The sequence below is a fragment of the Canis lupus genome, chromosome 10 (genome assembly GCF_048164855.1).
Source record: "Canis lupus baileyi chromosome 10, mCanLup2.hap1, whole genome shotgun sequence".
NCBI classification, from domain to species: Eukaryota; Metazoa; Chordata; class Mammalia; order Carnivora; family Canidae; genus Canis; species Canis lupus.
Genome location: NC_132847.1, coordinates 13285706 through 13303854, shown reverse-complemented (window position 1 = coordinate 13303854; position 18149 = coordinate 13285706). Strand labels below are relative to the sequence as shown.

General features: G+C 41.0%; 1 protein-coding gene across 11 annotated transcripts in view; it reads right to left on the bottom strand.

Moving 5' to 3' along the window:
* Window positions 1–18149, bottom strand: part of ZNF475 (zinc finger protein 475) — a 53277-nt gene that overhangs the window by 11723 nt on the left and 23405 nt on the right. For 4 of the 11 annotated variants that reach the window (XM_072840708.1, XM_072840713.1, XM_072840710.1 and 1 more), the window contains one exon: window positions 14288–15534. In XM_072840708.1, the coding sequence (XP_072696809.1) occupies window positions 14288–15322 (1035 nt within the window). In that variant the 5' untranslated portion in view covers window positions 15323–15534. Of the gene's footprint in view, window positions 1–1217; window positions 1679–7213; window positions 7419–12468; window positions 12572–14287; window positions 15535–18149 lie in introns of those variants that run through there. The other 7 variants (XR_012037744.1, XM_072840711.1, XM_072840712.1 and 4 more) reach the window with 7 other exon arrangements.

The window sequence follows — 18149 nt, the reverse complement described above, 5'->3', positions numbered from 1 at the left end:
GTGAGAGAAAGCATGTGAGAGCAAGGAAGTAGTGTGTTCAAAATAAGTGGTCAGTCCTTGAGAACACACTCAAAGGTAGGCGCCTCTTCCAGGTGTCCTGCCACCTTCCTGCCTTGGTCCTGACCCCAGACTCCACTTTCTTGCCATTAGAAGCTAGCCAGACATGAGGCACTAGGGAGCGGTTTGACTTAACATTCTGGCAGCCAGTATTTTCTCTGCGGACAGAACTGCATCAGCCACAGCTCCACAGCTAAGGTGCTGTGTTGTTGGCCGAGGGGTGGGGTGGGGGGCAGACAGAGAGAGGGCAATGAAAAAAGTAATGAAAAGTGTCATGATTGTACTGAGATCTGAGCATAAGGATGAGGACCTCATACCTTTGAGATAGAATCAGATGAAGGAATGAATGGGTCACATGGGACACTTCATAATTCTCGTATATTAAAACCTCTGGATTTCTTTCTTGTTGAAGAAATGCAGACTGGTTCTGCCTGCCCTGAAGTAGACAGCACTCTTAAGTGATAAGAAAAACAGTGACACAAGTGGGAAGATCCGTGGATAGACAAAGTATAACCCTACCATTCCACGGGCGATCACTCAGCAATAAGAAAAGTGCTATTGCCACTTGCACCAACATGGATAACACTCAGAGCCTAGTTATGCTGAAAGAAGTCAAATGCAAAATAATACACTACCACCTGATTCCAGGGATAGAAAATCCACACTAAGCTCTAGTGCTTAAAAATCAAATCAGGGGTTGCCTGGACGTGGAAGCAGAATAAAGGTCATAAGGACTCTTCAGGGTGATGAAAACATTCCATATCTTGATTATGGTGGTGCTGTAGCAGGTACATAAAACTGTCAAGACTCACTGAATTGCACATGTTTAATGAGTGCAGTTTATTGTTTGTGTATCATTTCCCAATAAAGCTGGTTAAAAAGCATTCATTCAGACCTAGTTTAGGGGAGTATTTTGCATTGCTGTGCTCATGGACTGCGGTCAGTTCCAAGTCAGAAGCACACACTGTCAGAGGAAATTGCAGAACCAAATGATGTATCTTAGAGTGACTTTTGCCGGGCACTAGAGACTATTGTTAAGTCAATGTAGATTTGAAACCCTTTAACTTGTCTCCCAAGAAATTCTTGAAAACAGAAAAAAAAAATGAAAAAAGAACTAGAGAGAATAGAAAATGTTTTATTGAGATTTTTTTCCCCAGGACATCAAAATTTCTGCCCGAGACAATGCACCAGGAGCAACCTCACTCACATACAATTTCATTCAGAAAAGCCCAATTCTAGATTGTCAAGCCCAGCCCTGGGGCAGAGATGAATAATTTGAAAGTAGGGCTATCCCTCCATGCCCATGTGCATGGCATCTGGTCTGTTTGTAACATCGCTTGCACCAGTTTCTCATCTTCCAGTAAAGGGAACTTCAAAGTCTTTTAATATATATGTATGTGTGTGTGTGTGTGTGTGTGTGAGTGTGTGCACAAAAGACAGAGGTCAGGTCAGTCACTTTACTCAGGTGATGTCAGGGATATCCAAAGTCTTCCTTTGCTTCATACTATCCATTCCTCTACATTTTCGCTGGCCTTGTCCTTGACTTCCTCCAGCCTATGGTTATCATCTCTTGGCTCAGTTCCCTCAGGAGGAGAGAGAGAGAGTTCTGAGAGCTTTGGTTCTGGAAAGCCACAAGTACAATTAGCTATGTGTTACCAGAGAGCAGAGGAAGCCTCCCAGGTTTGCGCACTGGGAGGCAGTAGTTTGCTGGGTTTCTTTGCTGTCATGGAAACAGTTGGCCTGTTCCTTTTGAGGAGGTCATTTCAATGGTGTTGTGTCAAAGCAACCACATCAAAACATAAGGGATGTCATTTTATTACCAAATATGTATGTAAATTAAATGCCTGCCTGTTTCTTCCAAAGAACATGCTTTGCATATAACTTGGAAATGAAACCAAAAATACAGTTTAATTTTTCCTTTTTTTTTTTAAAGTTGTACCATAATATCCTTGCATTAAAACAACCATATGTCCTGTGTTCATTTGGGGACATTCATTAATCTAAGAGTCAAAGAGGACTCAAGGAACCCAGAGCTAAGAACATCCTGAAAAAGAAACCGTCTCCTTTGGTGTAAACCATGACCTTGATGAGTACATAAGAGAAAGGTGCCCCGCCTTAAGACAGTTTTCAAACCAGCTGGTTGCAATCATTAGTCTGTAATGACACAAGTCACAAGATACAAAATTAAAAGGCGATGGTGATGGGAGGGATACACATGACAATCCTTTCCGTCTCAGGACTCAGCCTCCTAATATTCTTATGTATGTTGACATGTACTTTGTTTCTGGGAGTGTGACTGGTAATGACCACAGTATGGTCAGTCTGTAAATATCTGGGTTAAATGAGATTTTTTTCAACTTCACAAAAGCCAGTAAAGCAATGAGGTTCTAAATACTGATACTGAAGTTGCACACTGAGCAGAAAGAACCCAGAGACACCTCCTAAAAGCATAGCTCAGGATTTTGGAAGGTTGAGACCTACACTAAGTGGAAATGCATCTGGAGGAATGGGTTGTCTGTCAGGAGGTGACTCAGTGTAGTCCAGATAGGAAGAATCTTCTGGTTACAGGCACCCTGCTAGGTACAGAACCAGCAGCTTGTCCTAACAGTTGGGATAACCGTACTTACTTCCCCACCTTTATTTAGAAAATGGTTTTTCCCAAGCTCTTTTTCTGTGACAGTAGGTCAGGTGGACAGATCCCTATGTGGCATGCACAGAGCCCACTGCATGTGAAGTTAGTCAAGAAGCAGGGACAGGGTGACAAAGGGGCCCGCTGAGTGGAGGAAGCATTTCTTAACCTCTCCACCCACTAACATGTTGGAACTCAGAGTATAAGTTCTGAAAACCACTTTCCAGATTGTGGGATCTTTCTAGGATCCTGCACTTTTTGTGGCCCTGTAAAATTCTTAGAAGGTTAGACGCCTGAATGTTTGACCCACAAGAATAGCCTCATTGTCCCCAGGACTCCCACGGAGTCCAAATGGCAGTTGGCAGCTGGGGTGAGTTACTCTGTGCTCAGGCATGAAGTGTGCATGCCAGAGGTCCCTGCACACAGCTGTCACACGACTATGTGCATCCCTTCACAGGTCCCTTACAACTCAGGCTGTCCCCTTCACAGCTTCTCACCCAGGATTCCCCCCATAACTACCTCCCCTCTGCTTCATACTCTGGATCTCAGATTGTAACCTGATGGACCAATGACAATTTCAGCCAATGGGCAGGCATGTTTTATTTGATGGGCACACAGTGTTCTTAAAAGCTTTAAATGTGCTATCTTTAGGTAGGACTTCTTTTCCAGAATACCATAGGCTCTACTACACTCTATTGCCCTACATGCAGCCTACCCAAACCCGGAAAGCACTTGCGCCTGTGGTCCTGAGTAGCTATTGCTCCAATACAAGGCATTTGCCTTATATCTCATTTCTAAGAAAGGAGCTGAACTTATGGTTAATTGGCATGAATGTGCCAATGGCCGAGGGGGGTTTGTTTTCAATCTAGGAAATCTTTACATTGTTGCTGGGATGTCCTACAGAGTCAGTGCATTGAGTCAAAGGACTGAATCTCAGGCTGTGGAATTCAAAATTCACCAGGTAGCAGGGGAGATGTTTAGAGAAGAGGGCATACAATGAAAATTAACAGATTGTCCCAGTGAGAATCCCCTGCTTTCTTTGAATTTAGCACTGAGGCAGTTCTGATGGAACTCAACAGGAGTCTTGAAGCCCATCCATAGGTCTAGAGAAGTTTCTACTTTAGTGGCTGAAAATGGTTTCCAAGACCGCCTAGCAATTGTGTGCACAGTAATGGTGCAAACCCATAAGATGCCTGCTTGCTGGAGGATGTTTTGCTTCCCTCACTCCTGATCGCTGGCTGTCAAAAACAGGGCCTGTCCTGCCAGAGGCTGAGGGACTGTGCAGCTCTTTGGATGGGTGTCATACCATTGACAGCGTTCCTCTTTCTGCATGACAAAATTAAACAGAAAGAAGTTGGGCCCTCACTGCTGTTTTAGATTTTCCACACTCCTGATTCCTTCCATTAGGGCCAAATAATTGAAATGTCTGTGGTAAGTGCACAAGGCATATCAGAGAAGGCAGAAAGTTTGGATGGAGAAATAAAAGGAAAAGTTTTTCTCCTCCATACTTGTGGGAAAAAGAATAAAATCTCTTTTAGAAATTCTTGTGAACATTCCAATATTGAGAATATCTGACCAAGTAGCAGTTAATAATTACCCAGCACTTTCTAAGTGCCAGGCCTTGTACTAAGCACTTAACAGGCTTTAATGCCAATAATTCACTTTATAATCCTCCGGGGGGGACTCAGTGCCCCATTTTACAAATCAGAACATAAGGCACAGAGTAGTGAGTCATTAGTAAAACTTGTTTTCACTCAGACTGTAGCTCTTCCTCCCCTGCCCCTGCGAAGGAGCTGACGAGGGATGATTTGTCAGATACCATCCCGGGTACTATATGGGAGATCTTTCGTTCAGCCTTTCACAGTGGGTACACTGAAGCTTGGAAATTTTAGTAGTTTAGTAGTTTAGTAGTCAAAGACCTGTGACGTCACTGTTCCTCTATTATCTGATCCCAGGTCTGTCTGATGTTTCTAGAAACAAGGCGGAGGTAAGGTCACCAAAGGTTATTAGAGTATCATTTTCGGTCTTATTTGTCCACAGAGTCAGCCACTGGGTGGGATTTGAGAGAAACCAGCAACACTCCTACGTCTGTTCTCTTGACTACCTTGAATGTTCATTCCTTTGGGGTGAACACTGTCCTCCCCCCAGATCCTCTTTCCAAAAGCAAATAGTCCTATGAAAGATTTTCCTGTGAAGTATTTTATAGAATTCTCCCAGCCCCTTTCCAACAATATAGAGAGGTGGGATTGGCAGGGACAGACAGGGTGCAGAAAGGCCTAAAAAGGAGAACAAGATCAAAATATGAGACCGGGTCACCGGAGACTCATTTCCCAAAGTCAGAATTTTGCCTGCAGCCATTTAGAGCATAATTTCAACAAACTTGACTGAGAATGAATGTGTATAATTAAGTTTCCATTCCCTCAGGCATGTCATACACATACCGACAAATTATAAATAGCATTTTAATATATAGGAGTAACGGCACAGCTCAATCTCAAACCTCAACAATTGTAGTTTGATTGTCTGGAAACTACCAGTATTTCACATTTACTTCTAGAGTTTTCAAACAATTCTGCCCAAATGTCACATCTGGAAGGATCGTTGTTTGAAATTGAATTGTTTTTGGAAATCACTGGATGCCACGTTAAGGAATTTTCTGACCCAGCCTGTATATTGGCCAACTATTAGAGTCTGTTACTTATGATGTAGAGTTTTGTTTTGCGGCTTTGAATGATAAGAAAGACTCAGACAATCATTTGGAAATGCTGCTAATATTCAAGTATCTTCACATACCTGATTTTTAAAAACTAGCTACTTAGTATTTGGATTATATGCTTGGCATTTGAATTATTGAATTGCTCATCCTGAGATACAAGGCTGAAAAATGTAAGTTAAAGAATAAATTCCACATTGGTTTCTGCTCCCAAAAGGAATATAATTTCTTAGCTGAGGTCGTTCCCCCCACCCCCTTTTTCTCACATTTGAGATAAATATTCTTTTGCCCCCAATGTTTTGAAGGAGATTGGTTGGAAGGTGAGACTTGCCAAATTATTGTTAAGAATTACTTTCCTTGAAGAAAATGGTGGGAGGATGTCCCTGGTGTTTTGTTCTGGGCTTCTCTGTTTGGCATAATGCCTGACCTCGTGGCCATCAGATGACTTTCAGGTCACAGGTAAAATGAAACATCAAGGTAGAGCAAGAGAGGAAAAACTTACAAACTGAGAAAACCACTTAGTTTTTCCAGCTTTTATAGTTGGAGAGAAAAAAAAAAAGCATAGCTTAGATACTCTCCGACCTAAAACTTGGAATTTATGCTATTTCCAATGCTTGATTTGTCTCCAATTTATATGCTAAAGGGCCCCCCAGCTCAGAGGAGAGGCCAAAGAAGAATATTAGAATATTGATATATTGAAATATTGCAAACTTACTGAGTTCCTGGGTATATTAGACCCTTCTTCAATTTCTAGTACATTTCTTCCTTGTATGACAACCTCAAAGAGTTAACATTTTTTTAAAGATTATTTATTTGAGAGAGTGAAAGTGAGAGAGATCACAGAGGAAGAGGGGAAAGCAGCCTCCCAGCTGAGCAGAGAGCCTGATGTGGGACTTGATTCCAGGACCCCAGGATCATTACCTGAGCTAAAGGCAGACGCTTAACCTACTGAGACACCCAGGTGGTCTGAGGTAAAAATTTGAAAGGGAAGTAGATGTAAGAAGGAAATGAATTATGTAATATAAAAGGAAAGCAAGAGACAGAGTCCTAAGTCAGACCTTCTTGAAGCTCTATATAGGTTGAACTTCTATTCACAGGTTGTGTTGCCTTTGGTGAAGTTCTAAGAATCTTGGGGGAGATATTAGTTGTTGACCTTGGAATTTGGATTTCTGAGAACTGGGTACATCCATTCAGTCATTACTCAAAGATTTACTAAGTTTTTGCAGCTAGAAAACATGGATGTCTGCTTGGGGCTGGAAGCAGGGAGGGGGAGGGACAGGGAGAAACAAGAACATGAAGACAAATGAAATTATTTAAGCTGAATTAATAATTCTTTGAGACTGTGGCATCTTGTAGCTTTGTTCATTTTAGGCCTGAATAATATTGGAATTTATTATATGTGATACTCTCCTCTCACAAAAGTTATAGTCAGTATATCTGTTTCTATAGGAGCAGAAAGCCACATATTGGAGCACCAGTGCAATGACTATCTAATATTGCTTTGGTCTTGGGACTCTGGAGGAGGTAACTCTGTCATGTTCTCTCCTATCACATATACAATTGCGATTTGAAGCTGATTTAAAAAAAATAATTATGTTAAGCTGTCATTTGTACAGAGGAGCATTACTCTTCACGTTTTCATATTAGGAAGTGATACATCAATTTCACTGGTGATGCAGTTGCTCTAAAATTTGTAACTACTCCCCCCCACACACACACACTACACACATAGTCCACACAGGCAATATACACGCACAAATGCCTTTGGGCTGGCTTCTAGAACCAAGAATGCAGAAGAGAACTGGTGTGGTTACCTTACAGTTGTGCTTGGTACACCTGAGAGCCATGGGATCCAAGCATGCTTCCCTGATATGCAGGCATGGTTGGCATCAAGGAAAGATGAAGACATGGCACACAGAGCTGGACATTAGTAGTTCAAATGTCAGCATCATCAGGGGGCAGTTTGTGAGGTCAATACTGGTCTCATGACATCAACACAGCTGAGGTGAATTGGGGCCACTGAAAGGGATTATAAAAGTGAGAACCCCCAGAAGGATCCCACTGAATGTTCCATCTACCATCTCCAAAGACTTCCAAGCCAGTCTTGCGTTTGGGAATCATAGAGGCAAATGGTTCCAGGAGCTTTAATCTTGATTTGTGTCTTGATGAAGACACAAATGACCAAGTAGACTCTTAAAAATAACTTTTTCTCCCTATGTCTCTCTTTTCTATCAGATAGGCTTGATAAGCTTGACTGGCATTTCATTAAGAACATATGAGGTATAAGTAAACAGATCAAAGTTGGCTCATCTTCCCATTAGCAGCCTAAAACTTGCCTTATCTGCATGCAACCTCCTCTGGACATTGTGCAGGTATGAAATCCCGCCCTCCCGGTGTGCTAGGATCCCACCCACTGCTGTGTGTTTCTTCTCCAGGCTTCACACTTTGCCCTATGACCTCTCCTGTTTCTTCAACCTCCCTCTCTCCACTGAATCAGGATTCTAAACATTCACATATGATCTGGAGGTTCCCATCTTCTAAAGAAGCCTCTCTTAACCCAACATCTCTATTTCTAACTTACTCATTATTTCTCTCCTGGTCTTCAAAGCCAAACTTCTCAAAACACATCCTACTGTTATTGGTTCTAGGTAGTTTCACCATAAGTATTTTTTGCAAGCATATTTTTTTTTTGCTGCATAACTAATTGGCTGTAAGACAATTTTGCCATAAGAAATAAAATAATGAAAAACAAAAGAGGAAACAGTAAAATGGACATAATGAAACATAAAAAGTAATAAAATTATTCATTTCTTCCTTCATTAAAAAAGGTATCAGTTTTCCAAATACAAGGATGCATATTTGAAACTGAGCATTGCATTGTGAAAGTCTTCTATACTGTTCATTCTTGGTATATTGTCACATAGTCTGTCTATAGATGTTCCAAAGTTCTATGGGAAACATGGAAGAAATGCTAACACTCTGATGCATTTGTTGCTGGGCTTTGTTATTATTGTCACTGATACATTATCATTTTCTGGTATGGTATAACGCACAGTCTGGCTTCACACTCTCTTCTTTCTATCAAGTCTACATATGGTGTTGTTATTCACTATTTTAAGATCACCACATCTATTCGTCACCGTACAGAGTTTTATGAGGGCTAGGTAAGATTTATGTAATATAAAAATTGGAACTTTGTCAAGGAAGAAATGAAACCAAACTATTAACCAGTTATTTTGTCTTTTACAGCCAATTAGTTATGTAGTAAGAACGTGCAGCAAAATGCTTGGGGCAAAGATGTCTGTGGCAAAGATGCTTATGGCAGAAATACTGGACATGATTTTCATCATCCACACACTCCGGAACCGCCAGCACTACACGGAATGTGTCCTTTCCAAGGTTATGAGACTCAATCCACATTGACAAGTTGAATAGGTATTTTTTTACCTTTATCCTACTCCACCTCCCAGTATCCCACACTGCTTTCTACTCTCTTGTGTGTGACATTTTCTGCAGTGTTTCCAGGCTCTCATTCTCCAGCTCCTCCTCCTCTAACCACTAAATCATGTAATGCCTTAGGGCTCAGCCTGTGTCTCCTTTTCCAACCCAGTACTCATTCTGATGACTTTACGTATATATTAATAATGCACAAATATATGTCCCAGTCCAATCTTCTCTTTTGAGACCCAGACTTATATATTCAGCCTGACTTAACCACTTAGATATCTCGCCAGCACTTTGAATTTGCTGTGTGTATGAAGGAACTACTGGTCTTAACCTCCAAGATCCTCCTCTGTCTCCAGTCTTGCCATCTTAGAAAATGACACCAGAGCACTTGTTCGAGCTAGAAGTCTGAGAGTCATGCTCATCCTCTCCTCACACCTTCACATCCCAACTACCACCAAATTCTGTCCAATATTCCTCATCTCTGTCTTCGCTACCAACATCCTTGGCCAAGCTTTCATCTGCTTTCAGCTGGGTCCCCGCAAGAATCACACAACTGATAACCTACATCCACTGGGCAGCTTCAGGGACTATGCTGTTTCTACAGCCACATCTTGTGTGCCTGTCACCCCCTTCATCAGGCTCTGACTAACCTATCTTTGGCCAGAATGTCTCTTCCTCTTACCATTCCCTTCTCACCACATCTTTACTCTTGGCAAATTCTTTCTTACCCATCACATCTCAGCTGAAATGTCACTTTCTTCCAGAGGTTTTCTCTAACTAAGATCCTGAATGTCAGCCTCCCATCATTAGACACTATCATATCACAATTTGGAATTCTATATTTATTTATATTTCCTATTTCCTCCATAAGAATAAAAACTCCATAAGATCAGGAAGTGTATCTTCTTTATGACTCTATATATAGTACTCAGTCCAATACCTAACAATAAATATTTGCTGAATAAATACACTTCTGTCCTCTGTCTTCTTAACACTTATACTCTTTTTGTATCCCACACATGCCATGTCTCTTAGACTTGAAATGATAGGGTCTTTGGAATTAGATCTGATTCTGACACCCACTACCAAACTCACTATGTTGTTTAACCTCAATCTCCCCAGATAGAAAGTGGGAAAATTTTATCTGTTATGGTAATATTATGGAATATTAAAATGAGATCATGCACATATAGTGCTGATCATAAGGGAACTCAACAACAAAAAAAATCAGTTTCCTTTCTTCTATGCCTTCTTATAAACTCTAAATACTTTTGACCCCATAGATACAAATGTGCAAACACACTTGAAAAGGTGAGAATATGCATCCTTCCCTTCTGAGTCTTTCTGATGGTGACACGCCCATTGAGAGTTTTGCCTTTAGAGAATAAGTTACTTAGCCACAGAACACCATTAACAATGTTAAAGCAAATATATAGCTGTCGATCTAAATAACTGCAGTGTGTATTATATGGGCACTTTCTCAAATATATTTGGAGGTAACAGGAGATTTTTGACAGCATACAGACCATACTTTAAAAGAAAACAGCAGATGGCAGCACCAGATGCTAGAGATGTGTCTGGTGGGATTTTTTAGCTCAAATCTAAACATCTAGGATGCCAAAGGTAACTTAAAACTAGATTCAGAGAGAATCATTTATAAAAAAAAAAAAAAAAAGATAATTTCCCTAAATAAAAACATGCCTGCTTTGTAATATAGTATGGGATTTTTAGGAACAATGTTTCACATGGTATAAGCAAAATTCCAAGAAAATAACCACATGCATTATCTAACTAATAAAAGGTAATGAGACAAAGCTTCATTTTGGTTTGTCACTACATTTAATTAACTACTGATCTGTGTTCCAATTAGCCAGAAATGACCTGAAATCCAAGAATGAAAGATGATTGGCTTCTAGGAAAGGGCAACATTTTCCTCAAATATTAAATGCAAGCATTAAAATTTATTCACTCATATCAAGATAAGGAGTAATAATGACCTTTATTACTATACTCCTGAGCATCACGTAGGCAATTGTTTATTAAAATGTTTGCTGAAATAGTAGGCTTACTAAAGAGACTAGAATTTAATAGATTACATAAATGCAATATTAACACTTAAAATGTTAATCTATGCATATCTTTATTATGCATCCAAATTTCCTCTGGACTTATCACCACTTTTATTTATTAAAAAAATTATTTATTTATTCATGAGAGACACAGAGAGGCAGAGACATAGGCAGAGGGAGATACAGGCTCCTCGCGAGGAGGCTGGGTATGGGACTCCATCCCAGGATCCTGGGATCACACCCTGAGCTGAAGGCTGACAACCACTGAGCCACCTAGGTGTCCCTTATCACTACTTTTAAATTCTTGCTTAGGTGGATATTGCTTACACAGGTTTTCCCTTTTTTTGGAGGAAAGAAAGAATGATTCAGCTCCTGATACTATCTAATGCAGATGCAGCGACCCCAGGGCAGTCACACCTTTGAAATAAAGATCTTCACTTCCTCTGCTTAGCATCCTTCACAGCTTGCCTGTGAGATCAGAAAGGGTACATTCAGGCCTATATTCTGGAAGAGAAGCAACGGTTAATTCGAGCGCATACAGTGGTTCATTGGGCAAAGCAGAGCGAAAGCAAAATGCCCACAGATGTCTCGGAGAAGAACTTGTCTCAGGCGGTATTTATTTGCGTGCAGATTTGATTGAAGGGTAACAGGAGCCCCTGTGTCATAAGAGAACTGAGCCAGTCTATGTTGGAGGAACATTCTGAGTGGGGAGGGCAATTCACTCTGCCAGCAAGACTTAGTCATTGTTGCCCAACTGGAGTGAATTGTTTTCCAAGCACTATGATCATGGTTCTGAAAATACTTTTCCTCACCTGAATTCTCTACGAGATTGAACCCCCGAGAGCATTAGGCATGATTGCTGATTCTGATCAACGATTCTAGAAGGAAATTGCTCTGATTGACAAGAGAAGAAGCATACATCTGAGCTGTGAAAAGAATGGCTGTGTGTCCTAGCCAAAAGTTGGCTGTCACAGGCAGATGAAATATTGAAATCTAATAGTGCACAAAGCAGAGATCTTCATGAGAAGTGGATTATTTCCCATAGTGTCTAAACTTTGAATGATACAAATAAATTGTACTACCTAAATTTTAAATGACACAAACAAAGGAAAACAGCCATAGATCAAATGGTAACTGAAAGTGAAAACCATACTACCTGGGAGAGGTTTCCTGCTGAAAACACTATGGAATGGCAAATATCTTTCCTAGGGAAGAAATAAAGTCCATGCCTCTCTGATGCCTGCCACTTTTGTCCATTTTAATTAATGCAAGCTTGCTTTAAGTCTGGCAGCTAAAGGGACCCTATATTGGATGACCTTCCTAGGCCCTCCACGAAAGCCTGTGTGATCCCCAAACAGGCCAGCACATATCCAACAGCACCGAGAGCCAGTTTCTCACTGACACGCGCCTTCCCAGGCCTGGGAGCAGGGTTGGTTGTGCTGTGACAGAGCCACGTCCCCTAGATGCCCCTGTTCTGATGGAAGTCCACTACTTTGATCTAAATGCCCAAGTCACCAAGGGCCATCGCTGACCTCTTCCTCTGACATCTCCCCTCCAGATGCCTGGGTGAGTCAGGAAGTGTCTTCCTGTGAAGCCAGGGGCCCAGGCCAGCCTTCTTTAGCAGTCGTGACTGAGTGGGAACACGCCGTGCTCAGCCTGCTGGCACAAAGTATGTGTTATAACAGAAAGCACAAGAATCCTGACCACACTCTTCCCTATCTCGAGATCTGTACTTAGAACATGTGAAGCAAATGCATACAATCAGGAAACAGGGCGGCAAGTCAGAGAGCTAACGGACTTGCTGATTTGCGGCTCCGAGCCATGGAGTCTTGTGTTCTCTGAATCCAGACCCCACACGTTTTGGAAGAAAAGCAACAGCCAGAAGATGGGAAAAACAGATCATGTTTATGAGACCAGCCTGCAGCTCATGCCACATTTAAGAGTTTGGGTTTTGATTTTAGCACAGAAACTAGCCATTCTTGCTTCAGTGTTCATCAGAAAACTTGCCCAGTATCTCTCAGTCTGATTCTTTGGCTTTAGGATCATTGTCTTGGAATCTTCTAAACCAGTACATTTCTAGTCATTTCATTTTAAACATGAAAGTTAGGAAAAAGTACTAGAAGTTTGCCAATGTAATGCAACAAAAAAGCAAGGAAGAAAAGTTGCATTAAAAATAAAGGCTGCTTCCTGTTCCCCAAACTTAGTCCTTCTGGTTAACTCTTTTAGAATGGCTTGGGTAACTTCAGTTTCCCCAAGCAGTCCATTTAAAGGCAGGGGCGCCTGGCTGGCTCAGTCAGGAAAGAATGTGACTCAATCTCAGGATCGTGAGTTCGAGACCCACATCGGGAATGGCACCTACTCTAAAAAAAAAGAAAAAGAAAGAAAAAGAATCCCTACAGGATTTGCTTTAGATAGCCAACCATAGAGAAAAGATTTTGACCACTTCCTATTTCTCATGATTTGACATTCTGTAAGGAATGACACAAAACAGTGCACCCACGTCCTGTGCTTCTTGGCAGGACAAAGCACATGGACCACATCGTGTGGATAGCCACCCCCATAAGCATTCTTCCCCAGTTGTAGTTGATGGTGAACCTTCAGGTAAACAATACTTCACCATACCAGTTGGAGACCCATGGAGTCATGCTTATTCCCAGGTGCCCAAGTGGGGAGCAGCGCCTCGGGTCCAAACCAAACGCAGGGCACAGAGCAACAGTTCTGAGTGCTGCCCAAAACCATGAATCCGCACGTCTTTGCTTTGGAGTATGCCCTGGGGCTAATCTCCCACATATCATAATCATGGAAGTGTTAAAAGAAAACATGCTGTATCTGAAGAGCACATCTATTTCTGTAAGTGCTCCACTGCTTAATTGTTGATAAAGTCATTTGGGGTTTTTGACATAGATTCTATTTTAGTAAGATAAACTCAGCATAACGTGGTGTTGCCAAAAATGAATTCCTAAGGTAGATGACTAAAATAAACTGGTAATAAATATTGGCTGTTGGAATGGGAATTATATCTCTGCAATGTAGACACAGCATTAATGACTCATTTTCAAATAACAGTCTCTCCCAAGGATTATTGGTATGAGGAATCAGGGAAGAAAGACTTCCATCTCTCTTTTAGACAGCAGAGTAGAAGATGGCAATAAACCTACCAGGCAAGGATGTTCTTATATCTACTTTGTCAACAGAGATATAGGGCCCAACAGGGGTCAACTTGGATAGGCTGCAATGAGGCAGACATTTGGCATTGAAAGAAACCATCTTAGGGATGGAGGTAGCTGAGTCTGGGGATAGTTTTCTCTCAATCCCTTGGAGGTAGAATGTACTCCCAGGTCCACCCAATGCATCTCATGTGGCATGAATTACCTTATCAGTCACAGTGGGTGCTGCCATGTTCCTTGGTTGCTTGGAATTAGTGGACTCTTTTAGGCCACCTTTACTCCCTAAAGTCAAATTCTGAATTTTTTGCCCACTAGGTTGAGCTTTACAGCTTCTCTGGTGTACTGGAAGGCGGTCTGGGGCAAAGGTCCGGCAGCAATTTGGACAGGGCACCAGCTGTGCTTGAGTTGACCCTTCTTGGTTGGACAGTCCAGTTGAAAGTGGCTGGGGCTTCTGTGGGAGTGGTCGGCGATGCTCCCTGGGGAGCCGGTCATTTTCTATTTTCCACTTTTCCAGGCATTTGGGCTCATGAATGGGAAGGGACAGAGTGCCAAATTCCCTACCACAAATGTAGCAGATGAGAGTCTTTGGTCGAGCTGGGATGCCACTAGAAGCTTTCTTGGGACCAGCAGGATCATCAGAACTGGTGGGGTTTGGTGCTCTGGGCCTATCACCCTTTAGCTTGCAGCTTCTCTGGTGAATAAGAAGGCTATCTGGCAAGAATGTGCGGCCACAGGATTCGCAGGGCAGCAGCTGAGCTTGGAAACTTTGGTATGCTGCCTCATTCACTGCCTGAAGATTATAGGACCCAGTGCCCCCAAGAGGCTGTGGTTTGGAGGGTTCTGGCCTTCTCAGGTGCTTGGGCAATTTGCTATTTTCAATCCGCCACTTCTCCAAGCACTGAGGTTCATGAATGGCAATTGATTGTGACCCAAATTCTCGGCCACAGATATAGCACACCCGGAATCCAGGCCTGCGGGAGGGGATCACTGGGGGGCTGGGCTGACCTTCTGACATAATTCTCCAACTAGACCGTTTTGAGAGTATCACTGTTCCAGGTCTCATTTTCTGAGGTCCTGTCTTTATTTTTCTAGCAAGACTGACATGCTCTGTTTCTGGCAAAAGGCTAGAGTGGGAGTCACTACATAGAATGGCTTGGTTGATAAGGAAGGTGGGTTCTTTAGAATGGTGGAAAGTCTGTTGCAATTTGTTGCAAACCCTTTTCTCCTTTCCTGTTTCCATTAACAAGCAAGTCTTTCTCTATGCTTGCTCTGATTTCAGGCCAGATTCCTTTTGGGATTCTGCTCAGAGTGAAGGTTAGTCAGGTTGGCTGTCCTGGGGTTCCACATTGTTGCCAACTCCTTAGACCCAAAGACCATGACTCAGAGCTTCATTGCAGGGCAGCAGTCTGGAATGCTGGAAAGTCCTCATTAAACCTCAGATGCCTCCAAGATCTGTGGGGGAAACATAAATTAAGAACTTATTACACACACACACACACACACACACACACACTTTTTAGATTGTAAGTTGATAAAGAACAGTCATTTTCTTTTTTTGACCTAGTATCCCCTTTGGCTAGATAGTAACTAGCACATAAATTTTTTTCAGCAAATGTTGAAATAAATGTGAAAAAAATTTCCACTATGAATTGCACTATTACAAAATTTAAAGTCGTGTTCTGCCCAAAGAAAGATCGACAATTACAGTATATCATAGACACATGCGGCATAAACTTACAGAGGCATGGTGGTAAGATCACAGAAGACAGAACTAGAAACTATGACAATGAGATTAATAAAACTGCAGGTAATGTAAAAAGACCTTCTTCCTTTTTTTTTTTTTTTAAAGATTTATTTATTATTCATGATAGACAGGCAGAGAGAGAGAGAGAGAGAGAGAGAGGCAGAGACACAGGCAGAGGGAGAAGCAGGCTCCAGGGAGGGAGCCTGATGTGGAACTCGATTCCGAGACCTCAGGATCACGCCCTGGGCCAAAGGCAGGAGCTAAACCGCTGAGCCACCCAGGGATCCCTAAAAAGACCTTCTTCCATTCCCTTAGGGATTCTTAACTTTAAAAAAATTTTTTTTAATTTAAATTCAATTAATTAACATATAATGTATTATTGGTTTCAGAAGTAGAGGACAGTGATTCCTCAGTCTTATATAACACTTGGTGGTCATTATTACACCACGTGCCCTCCTTAATGCCCATCATCCAGTTACCTGTCCCCCTGCTGCCCTCCCCTCCAACAACCTTCAGTTTGTTTCCTAGCCTTTTAGTGCCATGATCCTTTTGACAGTTCTCTGAAGCCTATTATTTTAAAGGCAAAAAATAAAAATTTTACTATCACAAGTGAAACTAATTTAATTGAAATAGTTAATCAAATATCTTTAGTTGCAATATATATTTTATTCGAGTTATAGTAATATGCCATACCTAATGAATGCCCCTTAGCCTAAAGTTAAAAGCCCCTGCAGAAGGAATTCAATAGTGAATATAATGAGGATTGTCAGGAAACCCCACAGAGGGGGTAAACTTCATGTAACCTACCATGTATCCACTTTTTTTTATGGGAGTGGAGTATGAATAAATTGGGGCATAAATTTATTTTGGCCCCAAAGCTAAGAGTGCAACCCCAGCCAATACTATTCCTGGTAAAATATCTGTAGATATCCCCAGAGATGAGGATGCTCAGATTTTACTTGATTTTACTTTTACTTTTTTATATAGCTATTGTACTAAATTCTTTGTATTATCTCTATCTGTACCTACATCTATACAGCTAGAGAATATAGATACTAGTTAAATATTGGATAATTCAAATAATATACAATTGGATAAATATTATCTATTTATAAGTATAGTTATATATTACATAATATTATATAATATATAACTATAAAATAGAAGATAGATAATATCTGTCATATAAAAATATACTTTATATTTATATATCATATATTGCTATATATTTATAATGTATTATTTTAAATTACTTTAATTATCAATAATAAATTATTAATATATTATTATATTTAATAACATATAATTATATTATATACTACATAATATAGTAGATATTATCTATCTATCTTTCAAATAATTTTTGTAAAAACATGGCTCATGATTTTCCAAACAAACAAGAAAGGTTAGCTGATAAAATCTAGTTATGGGCAGAAGGCCAGGGAGTTTTTACCTTGGGGAGAGGCATAAGTGAATTTCATCCAGGGTGAAGATTATTGTCTAGGCCCTAAGAAAGATTATTGTCAGAAGTCTTAAGGCCTTCTTCATTCCCTGAAGGGACACTCAGGTCTGGATGGGAAGCTCTGTATCACTCGCGCCCAATCACAAAGGGAGCAGCGCCTGATCTGAGGTTAGACTGTGGACCACAGCAGACACCTGAGTTCGGGCACTACAAGGACAGCCTGCTGATAATTTCAAAACACTGGGCATTACATTTGATAAGGGACAAAAGAGCTGTAAAATCCATGCCTAGTTCCTGTATATTTTGGTGCTGAGGAAGGTCTGAATCTTTGCAAATAAGACTATCAGATCAGTTCTGGCACAGAAGAGGAAGTGATTCTTCATTTTGACAGATCCTAAGACAGTGATATGAATACATGTGACAAAAGAATGCATTGGCCCCAGGGTAGCTAGCACAGAAAATTAAGCTCACAGAAACAAAATGTATCACCTGGCTGGCACCATCCAAAAGAGAAAGTGGATCTACAAAACAGAAGGAATTAAGTAAACTGATTTCATTAGGTTTTTATTGGTACATAAGGGAAATAACCCCAAATCACTCTGCTTTGTTGTTTTTCGCATCTTGTTTACCAAGGATCTTTGTTTTCCTTTCCCACTTTCCTTCATACCAGGAAGTTGCAGATAACAAAAGGACTTAAGAAGACAGGAAAAATCAATGCATATAAATAATCTTACTTCCCCTAAACTTGATCACAGTTTCTCTTACACACACACACACACACACACACACACACACACACACTGCTCCCAGTTGATCAGAATACTGGGAGAGGCCCCATAACTTGCCTCAGCAACTCCTATC